Raw genomic sequence first — 10,798 nt, forward strand, 5'->3', positions numbered from 1 at the left:
AGTGTTTGAAGTTCCCCAAGAGATTCCCTGAGCCAGCACTGCTTGGTCCTTACTCATCCAGTCCTTAAACCAACCTATCCCAGAGGCCCCCAACTTTGCTCCACGCTGGAATCACCTGAGATCTTTACAAATGCAAACCCAGGGAGTCCGGCTCCCGAGTTTTCTCCTAACAACCACTATATGTGTTGAATAAAGAAATAATTCCTAATCAAAAATCCTGTCAAACCAGAGATCACCTGGAAAAGTCAAGAGCCTTGACTCTGAATTCATCTAGACTGCAACAGAGCCTGCTCTTCCTCATTGGTTTTTATTGATCAAATTGTTCATCTGTGCCAGACCCAGTCCTCTCTTACTTTTGTTCAATGATAAATGAAAGTGAAAGTGTTAGTCACTCAGTCATGTCTGACTCTTTGTGACTTCATGGACTGTAGCCCGCTAGGTTCCTCTGTTCATGGAATCCTCCAGGCAAGAATATTGGAGTGGGTTGATCTTCCCACTCCAGGAATCGAACTCAGGTCTCTAGCAATGCAGGCAGATTCTTTACCATGTGAGCCACCAGGGAAGATGATAAACATCAACAAATTAAAAGAAAAGAAAGAATTCCTGACCTATTCTTTAACCACTTCGAAACTTTGGGTTTAATGGAGGAGGAAACAGGAGGCCCAGAAGTTGCTATATATGCCAGAGGTCACACAGCTAGCTTGTTGGTGACAGACCCAGGATTTGAACCCACAGCCAAGACTCCAAGCCTGTGCTCTTTCTCTCAAGCTGCTGGTGCTTGAACGAAGGACTGCCCTAGGCTGGGCCCCCATGCCTCACCTCAATGATGAAGTTGCCGATTTCATCTGGGTTGGCTGGCCGAGGACGGTACATGGGTGTGGGGATGAAGGATGGTGCCACATCGTTGCGGAGAACCACCTCAGGCCGGGCCTCCAGACCCCGGTGGAGCTGGGTGATGTCATAGTCCTTCAGGAAAGTGAAGGAGAACATGGAATGGAGAAGAAGCCTCCCACTCCCCCCATTTACATCTCATCCCACTTCTGTGCCACTTGGATGTTTTGGTTCAAGAGTAGGTCTTAGAAGACAATGTCAGAGATCTCTGAAAGCCCTAGATTCCACACCCCCTGCTCTCACATTAAGCATAGGCTCAAGGTTGGGCTGGCTGGGGCCAGAGACTGGAGCAGTGGACGAGGCACCCTCTCAGAAGACTGACGCTTCAGACCAGGGTCTGGGCGACACAGCTAACATGGTCAGTTGGTTGACCCAACCATCCCTGCCAGGGGCCATGGGGGCACCGCCTCCCGAGCCCAGGAGGGCCCCCCATGCCCTACCTGGTCCTCCTCGCCACCCCCCTCTTCGCCGTAGTAGAAGACGTTGTCACGGGTATCATCTTCTGGGAGGAGAAGGGGTTCCTTGATCTTCCGTTTCTTTCTCACCAAGAATAGGAGCACCAGCAGAAGGACTGCAAGAGTTGGGGAGTGTGAATATTCGCCCCCAAGCTCTTGAAGTCCCATGTAATTTTTGATCCCTCCACTCAGTAGCCGGAGCTTTACACACTTCAGTGGCCCCTGTGCACCTAGGAAAACCCTCACCTCCTCATCAAGGCTGCAGGACTGGCCCCGACCTGTCTCCAACCCTCCCTCTCTGGCCAGGTCTAGAAACAGTGGCCTCCTCAGGGCTCCTCAAATATACCCAGCAGTCTCCCACTTCAGAACCTTCATCCTGGCTCTTTTCTCACCTGGAACACTCTCCATGCATACACATGGCTCTCACCTTCCTGCTCTCAGCCTAAAACCACTTCCTCCTACTGGTATTCTGACTTCATTCCCCCACCTGTAATTCTCTATCATTTTACTGTTAGTCTTCCCATATTAATGTACTGGTCCTTATGGAAATCCTCCTTTGTGGGATGGGGATCTCCCAGTAGATGTTTGTTTGTTTGTTTGTTCGTTCTTGGCTGTACCATATGGCTTATGGCGGCAGTCCCCAACCTTTTTGGCACCAGTTTTACCGCTACTTTCTTCTCTGTGAAAGACAAATCTTCCACAGATGGAGGTGGGGGATGGTTTCAGGATGCTTCAAGTGCATTACATTTATTGTGCACTTTATTTCTATTATTATGATCAGCTGTACCTCATCAGATCATCAGGCATTTGATTCTGGAGTTTGGGGGCTCCTGGCTTCCTGGATCTTAGTTCCTTGACCAGGGATTGAACCTGGGCCCACGGCAGTAAATGCACCCAGTCCTGACCACTGGACTGCCAGAGAATTTCCAGATGTTACTTTTCAATATGACTTTTTCAGTCATGAGGTGTCCCATAATAGCCAGAGACTTTAAGTTCAAGACAAGACAATGCAACTTTGATGTGGTACAGTAATCTGAATTTAGGTGCAAACACTATTTTGGAATTTTAAGATAGAGACTGGGTTTCAGTGATATGATCTAAAAGGCTGGAGGTCTATTTGGACACAATGGGAACTGGCTTATTAGTGCCCAGCTGCTGCCCCTAACTGTTGTGACTAAACCCAGTTAATTCCACATGAGGAGTGCAGTTCTGGCCCTCTCTGTGGCTGTTTAATGGGGGAGGATACAGCCATTGCTCAGCTTTATCCCCCTTTTTCGCCACTGAGGGAACCATTGTCCTCTCTAGCCAGACAAAACTGATGGAGCCATCTTTGGGAGTCCCTGGGTTCTCAGGATGCACACCCTGTGTGGGTCAGACTATGGCCTTTCCCTCCCCTTTCCTCCCTATTGGCTTAGGGAAAGGCAGGAGGCAACCTGGACTGCCTACCTGCACCCAAAGCCTGTGTTCAGCTGCCTACTGTTACCTCCATTTGGACTTTTCCCATGGTCCTTCCCAAACTGGTTAATGGAAACTCCGTGTTTCTACTTGTTCAGGCCTTGAAGTCATAGATGGCTCTTTTTCTCATCTGAATCTTAATTGATTCTACCTTGAAATATGACCAGCTCTCACCACCTCTAATGCCACCCTGGATCTGAGCCACAACTCCCCCCTCACCCCCAAATTATGGTAGTAGCAGCCCTCTACAGTCTGTTCAGGAGGAATCCTACAAAATTCAAGTCAGATCACATTGCTCCTCTGCTCCAAACCTGATGACTTCCCATTTCACCCAGAGTCCTTACAATAACCCACAATGCCCAATGCAATGCTCCGCCACAGCCATCACCTCTCTTCTCCCTCTTGCTTTTTCCACAACAGTCATTGCTGTTTCTACACAAAGCACAGAGCCACCTCAGGACCTTTGTACTGGCTGTTCCCTGGATATCTGCATGATCTGCTTCCTCAACTCATTCAGGTCTTTACTCAAATGCCCCCTTCTCAGTAAGCCTGTTCTTGCCGATCCTACATAAAATACCAGATCTCCTCCTCTCACTTTCTTTTTTAATCCATAGCAACACCCATTTCTCTGCTGGCTTATTTGCTATCTGCTCTCTGCATTGGAAAGTAAGCTCCATGAAGGCAGGGGCTGGGCTGTTTTTTTTTTTTTTTTTTTAATTAATTGGAGGCTAATTACTTTACAATACTGTGGTAGTTTCTGCCATACATTCATATGAATCAGCCATGGGTGTACATGTGTTCCCCATCCTGAACCCCTCTTCCACCTCCCTTCCCATCCCATCCCTCAGGGTCATCCCAGTACACCAGCCCTGAGCACCCTGTCTCATAAATGTTTCACTCTCAGCACCTAACACAGTGCTCAGTGCAAGTACGATGATTAAAGCTTGTGCTTATTGCATTCATGCGTGATTGAATGGGTGTTTTTTGTGTAAGGACAATTCAGAGTGAAAAAAGTAAATGTGATAGGTTCTACCATGACAGCAAAGAAATTAGTTTCTAACTAAACACTTCTGCTCACTAGACCAGTGTCTCTCAAGCTGAAACATGCATTAGAATCCACTGAAAGGCTTGTAAAAATACAGATTACTAGGTCTTACCCCTAAGCTTCTGACTTGGTAGGTCAGGTGTGGGCCAGGGAGTTGGCCTAACCAATTCCTGGTGATGCTGATGCTCTTGGTCTGGAGACTACACCTTCAGAACCACCACTGTAGCCACCAGATGATGTAACAGCAGGGCCAAGTCTGCTCCCCACTGTATTCCCAAAGCCTGGCACCTCCCAGAGGCCCCATAAACATTTATGGACTAAATGACACTTCCAGAATTAAGAGGACAAGGAACAGATGGGCAATGTCGGTGGCTCAAGTCTCTACGTTTGGGGTGGACTCAAGTTTCTAACTACCCCAACCTCAGAGGGAGAGGGTGCCAGCACTCACGCAGCAGAGCCAGGGCAGCACCCAGGATGGGGAGGAGGAAACCCCACGTCCAGGGGTCCCGGCAGGTCACCATGTTGCCGTGGCAGTCACACACGGTGGCTCTGATCACTGTCAGCTGCTCCTTGTTGCCGTGGTCGGACAGGGAAAGGTGCACATCGTATTCGCCTTGCTTTAGGAACTTCTTCAGGGACAAGGCTACTGCGTCTCCTGGAGCAGACAGATAATTATTCACCTCGGAAGGCCACGAATGGTGGGAGCCAAGCACACCATGATGGAGAGTTGAGGAGGCAGACTGCATCTGGGCCACAGGGAGCAATGTCGTCAAAGCAAACTTACGCCAAGTGTTACAAACGGATACTTGGTCCAAGCCAAATCCTCCACTGAGGGAAGGATTATTTGGATAGAAGAATAAAGTCATCATTCTATTTAAAAAAATCAATAATCACAGTATTTCTAAATATGACATTTTAAAAAATTTATGGCATGCAGGGCCAATAATTTCTGAGCATTACTAGCTGCCAGATTGTTCTTTGCTTCAAAACAAACAAGCAAAGAAACAAAGTTCTTCCTAAGAGACAGCTAGCACAATCTTTTAATATTTATATTAACTGGCCACCTGTTTCTCTACCTGAAAGTTTACTACCATTTGTTATGGCAGCATTTTGCTCTTTCAATTGTATATATAATGTTTATACCTTAACTCTATGATAGAATTTCAATATATCTGAAACTTGGATATTTCTGAGTGAGCATCAGTTATTAAGAAATCCAAATGCATATGACCTGGCGATGTAACTGATGCCAGGAGCAGATCAGAGCATTAGTGACTGCACACAAGCTCAGAGGTGCCGGCAGTGAGGCTGTGCTGGGCACCGTGCTAACTGGCCTTTGAAGGCCTGGGGCAGGCAGCAGGCAGCCACAGAGCAGAAGCCAAGCTTTGGAGCAGCCTGCACGACGGGAGCCACTCTGGGGAGGCTGCTTGGCCATCATGGAGTGGGGATGGGGGCTATGTTTGTGGGTGAGAAATATAAGGTCAGAGGCCTCTCTGCAGAAAGGCCTTCGGTTTAGACCCAAGTTTCTCAAGGTGGGTGCTATTAGCTTGGGTGGAACTATTCTTCATCACGAGGAACTTTCCTGAGCACTCAAGTCCTCACCACTAAATGCTAACAGTGCCCCCCCAACCCCACGCATCATTGGGACATTCAAAAACAATCCCGCGTTTCCAGCCTACCTGCCCTCAGGCTTGCTGGCCTATTTCAGCACTGACCTCAAGCCACTTTCAGTTCACAGGCTCTGCACACTCCCTGGGCCCCTCTTAGCTGAAAGGCCAGAGGGAGAATTCACCCTGTTCCCACTCAGCAGTGGCAGACAGACCGAGTTCTGCACGCTGGATGTCTGGTCCACCGAGTGGAGAGGCAACGTGGGGCATTTCACCAGAACATCCCTCCTGCCTTCCTGCTCCCAGGCTGGAGAGCTGACTTCTCAGCTGATGATGGTGCTGGTGGTGGCAGTGGGGACTCAACTGACACTTATTACATGCCAAGCCCGACTCTGATCTTCACCTCAACTTTAAGAGACAGGTTCTGTTACCCCTCATTTTACAAATACAGACACTGAAGCTTAGGGAGGTCAAGTAACGAGCCCAGTTCACATGGGTGTAGAGTTGGGATTAACTCCTCTCACAATAGAACACAGACAGATAAAACGACTAAGTCAAAACCAAGAACCAATGGTAGTGTCAGGCGTTGGTACCACTGGGCTTTGAGGTAACGCTCACTCTTGGCAGAGCCAGATTGTGCCTGTTGGTGAAGACGGCCACTGGCATCGACTGAGCACTGATGCACCAGAAGAGGTAGGTGCCTGTCGTGTACTCAGTCTTCACAGTGACTGTACAGAGGTACAATTACTGGCACCATCCTCCAGGTGGGGAAAACTGCTCAACAGTAAGGTTCAGTAACTTGCCCACAAGCTGGTGAATGGAGAGGCTGGATCTTGAACCAAGGTGTTCTGACTTCAGAGGCTATGCTCCGTAAACCAATCAGGGAGGGGAAAATGGCTTTCAGGCCACAGGGAGGTAATAGGAGACCAACTTGGGCTTCCTCGAGGAAAGGTGCTGAGTATATACCCCCAAATCAGAGGAATCATAAAAACGGGACAATGTGTGTGTCTGAGGCAGGTCTCCTCAGTCCTTTCTGGACAGGCTCAGCAGCAGCAGTAGACACCAGGCATTTGGTTACTTCAGGGAAGAACCTGAATGTACTGGTTCCCCATTCCCCTCTTGGGGGACCCTAGCACCAAGAGGAAGAGGGAGGCATTTTAAACCAGGGTGAGCTTCTCCAGGGGCCTTATTGGCACTTGGGCATGGATGCACTGTTTTTACGCACCTGAGTCCTTGCCCATTTGATGCCAGTAAGTCTCCTCTTCAGTCCTGTGACAACTGAAAAACCACTGAAGGCTGAGGAGCGTTATGGGGTGGGAAAGAGAAAGGACAGGGAGGTGGTTGGGAGCAGGGGCATGAGGGCCAGGGACCTTGTCTTCTCCTTCTTTTCCACTGTTTACCCACACTGTGCCTTTGGACATGCCATTTAACCTTTCTGAGCCTGATTCTCATCTGTAAATAGGGATAAAAATACTGATCACAGAGGATGGTAGAAATTTAAAATAAGTATAAAAAGCATCTTGCAAATGGCCAGGGGTGGATAAATGGTAGGCAGCAGAGGATCCTGGTAGAGCAGACTTCCTGCATCCCAATCATGGGGCCATTATTTTCTATCCATAATGCCCCTGACAGGATATTTAAGTTTCTGTAAGCCCTGGTTTCCCTATCTGTCAAACGGGTGCACATACATGTATATGTATGATTAACAGTACCTGCTTTACAGGGTTATTGTGAGGATTCAGTAGCCGAATCTGTGTGAAGTGTCTGAAGTGCACATAGCACATAGCAAGCATGCTCAGGCATGTTAGTTATTACTGTGCTGGGTTCCCGACTCTCTCCTTATGTCATAGTGAGAAAGGCATGTCCCATCTCTCTCTGGGCCTCAGTGCTTCCAACTGTATAGGAAAGTGGTTGGGCTAGAATGGTCTTTAAGGATTCCTGTGGATTCCCAAAGGTTTAGACTAAGTTAATAAGCAGCATTTGACTGACATCGTCTTTGTGTGTTATTGGCTGTGCAGCTTGCAGGATCTTGTTCCTTGACCAGGCATCAAACCTGTGCTCCCTGCAGTGGAAGCCAGGTGTCCCAACCACTGGACTGCCAGGGAATTCCCCTGACTGACATTCTTGAGGAGACCGGTAACTCGGTGACCCACAAGATGGAGCAGGAAGGTAGATGCTGGATCTTGGTAGGGGAGAGAGGACCCATTTGCCACCACCACTCAGTTACCTTTCTCGTTGACTTCTGCTGTCCAATAGACGTCCGAGTCATGTGTGAGTTGGGCCTGGAAAGGGGCAGTGTGGGGGGACAAGTCCTTGTCTGTGATGTTTAGCACCTGGGGCACAGGGCTTTGGTTGCAGATGGTGATCTGACGGGGCTCGGGGACCGGACCGTGGTCATTGATGTCCATCAGTGTTAGCAGGAGGGTCCCTGTGCCAGTGGTGGGAGGGCTCCCTGTTCAAATCACACATATGATCCCTTTTCAGCATCTGCCTTTGGCTGGGTTGATGAATCCATATTAAGCTCCCCTAGGACTTATCCAATAAACCTCAGAAGGGTCCTGTTTACTGTCCAACTGTAACCTTTCAAGAGTTTCCCTGCCCTTGCTTCATTATAAATCAAACCAGTGATGGCAAATGCATGGCAAACATGCCATCATTCTCCTTTTGTGTCCACAGCAGACATTACTAACTGATCACAGCACAGAGACTTCATCCAGACAGCCACTACCAATCTATCACCAAGAGAAAAAGATTGGCCACCTCAGGGCTGATGTGTTTGCTGACCAGCTTCAGGGAAGTTTCACTTCCCAGCCCTGCAGTAACCTCTCGCCTGCCTCCAGGTCTTGGTTCAGTATGTGTCAAATAGAGATGTTATTACATCAATATCCCCAACCATGTCATGGCATGACATCACTCATCAATCGTAACACTTGTAAGGCAGCCCCTTTTAATCAATCACAAGGGGAAACCAACAGGCCAATTCAAGGCTCAGTAAAGCACAAACAGGCTGAAAAGTGTCTTTAGGATACCTCCTAACTCCTGGGTCTTAAGGAAACTGGAACCGGCCAACTCTAGGACTGACCACTCTAAGTCTCCTCCGAGAGACCACTTTGACCTCTCAGATAGGATTGCTGACACTCCCTTCCCCACATCACACTCAGCCTGCAGAGGGGATCTGCTGTGTCCTGGGTTCCAAAGGGGCCCACATAGAGGGGCTGGAGGGAGCTCTCACCATCATCTGTGGCCAAGACCATGACTTCGTAGATGTTGTTTCTCACAAACTGCTCATCCTCACGGTCCAAGACCCCTGCGGCAGTGACTTGTCCACTGTCTGGGTCCATCGCTAGCCACCCTGCTGGGTCTCTCAGGATGTGGTAACTGGAGCAGAAAAGTTGCAAAGAATCACACCCAGGATACTTAAGAGTTCTAGTGTCATCATTCAAAGTCTCCTCATGTCAACTAGCAGAGGGTTTCATGGGACTTGGGGCTCATAGACAGGATCACATGGAAAACGCATGTCACCCCCAATTGGGCTCCTGAGCAGAAGGTGGGAGGGGGCCAGCAGGGACATGTGAGAGGGATTGGGGAACACCTGTCCCCTGGACTTAACTTCCTCTGTACGGAGGGTAGGAAGGGAAGGCCCTGTGCAGGGGTGGTAGTCAAAATATTTAACAGTCTTTATGGCAATTAGAACAAATACTGATGCATATAATAAACAACCCATCCAACGTACCCGTATCTTTGGCTGAACACGAGCCGAACCCCTGCATACCTGATCTTCTGACTCCCCTTGTCTGGGTCCCGTGCAGTGTAGGCACAAATAGGCTCCCCAGTGGAGATGCCCTCCTGGATTTCGATGACTTTGGAGGGGGGGACAAACACGGGTGGCTCATTCACATCCTCCACGAGGACCACTACGGTGGCTGTGGAGGTCGGGAGTTTCACCACAAAGGGAACCTCGTTGATCACTTCGACGTACAGGGTGTGCTGGGTTTTGGCCTCAAAATCCAAGCCCTGGGAGAGAATAGGAAGGAGGATCAGAGTCGTCATTTTGTGAGGAGGCCCCATGCCGTGCTGTGATGTCTGGAAGAGAGGGCCCATCACGAGGGGCTGGGGCTCCCACCAGCAACAATGCTGCCTCTGCCCTGCCCCATAGAGCCTCCTGGTTTCCTCCTGCATTTCTGGAGTGGATACCCAGTGGGGCCTTCTCAGACCATCACCCCAAAGGCAACTAGACTAGTAAGCCCGAAGCCTAGAACTGGTTCTCAATGGGGTGATGACCTCCATAGTGGTTGTCGTCGGAATTTGGAGGGGGCATTTCTAGGTGTCCTAATGACAGGGAATGCCACTGGTGGGGGCAGGGACACAAAGAACTATCTCAGGTCCCACGGGACTTGCCAATATCCCCCGGACATTCATGTATTCCTGGGCATGAAGCTCTGTTTATAGTTACAGTCTAGAATGTGTTTTCCATACAAATCAAGTTTTTGGTGTGGTTTTAATTTATACTAAATTTCCTAGGAATGCAACTTCTGAGGGGAGCTCCTCAAGTTGTTTATTTGAGGTTCTGGAAAAACATCAATACCACTTGTGGTATGACTCACTTCAGCGACATACAGTATCTACTACACTTGGCTAATTCCACAAACAGATGCAAGAAACTGACCACTTCATCATGTTTTCTAGTATAGTTGTGCCCAAAGGTATACACAGGGAAGCAGTTTATTATCAGTAACTTTTCCTGAAAATCCTCCTTTATTTTAATTAGGGCATTCCATTTTTCTAGAAATTACATAAGTTATTATAGAGAAGTTATAAACAAAATTCATTTTACAATGTGAAAGGGGCATTACAAAACTTTGGTTACAAGGAGGGGACAGCTTTTAAACTATTGTGGCTCAGATGGTAAAGTGTCTGCCTGCAATGCTGGAGACCCAGGTTCGATCCCTGGATCGGAAAAATCCCCTGGAGAAGAAAATGGCAACCCACTCCAGTACTCTTGCCTGGAAAATTCCATGGACGGAGGAGCCTGGTAGACTACAGTCCACAGGGTCGCAAAGAGTCGGACATGACTAAGTGACTTCACTTTCACTTTCTTTCTCAAACTGGGCCATTCTTTATAATAAACCAAGACGTAAAAGACATCAAGAAAGATTAGTCTGATTTTCTTGAAGCATCAATTTTACTCAAGATTTTTCAAGAGGCAAGGGTATGCCTAGATGTAATTCAAAACAGTTAAAGTAATTTAAAACTTTTAAAGTAAAACATTTTACTATCCAAACACTAAGATGTGAACTATGGATTGAAGGCAAAATAGCAAGGATTCCAATAAAACAGACCTTCTG

General features: G+C 48.2%; 1 protein-coding gene across 2 annotated transcripts in view; it reads right to left on the bottom strand.

The window, feature by feature from the left end:
- Nucleotides 1-10,798, bottom strand: part of CDH3 (cadherin 3, type 1, P-cadherin (placental)) — a 134,533-nt gene that overhangs the window by 2,338 nt on the left and 121,397 nt on the right. For both annotated transcript variants that reach the window (XM_010850969.1, XM_010850970.1), the window contains 6 exons: nt 9,226-9,467; nt 8,686-8,831; nt 7,681-7,905; nt 4,295-4,501; nt 1,332-1,462; nt 820-966 (listed from right to left, as the gene is read on the bottom strand). In XM_010850969.1, coding sequence (XP_010849271.1) covers nt 820-966; nt 1,332-1,462; nt 4,295-4,501; nt 7,681-7,905; nt 8,686-8,831; nt 9,226-9,467 — 1,098 coding nt within the window. The remainder of the gene's footprint in view (nt 1-819; nt 967-1,331; nt 1,463-4,294; nt 4,502-7,680; nt 7,906-8,685; nt 8,832-9,225; nt 9,468-10,798) is intronic.

Source organism: Bison bison, unplaced genomic scaffold (assembly GCF_000754665.1).
Source record: "Bison bison bison isolate TAMUID 2011002044 unplaced genomic scaffold, Bison_UMD1.0 scf7180017864297, whole genome shotgun sequence".
Classification (NCBI taxonomy): Eukaryota; Metazoa; Chordata; class Mammalia; order Artiodactyla; family Bovidae; genus Bison; species Bison bison.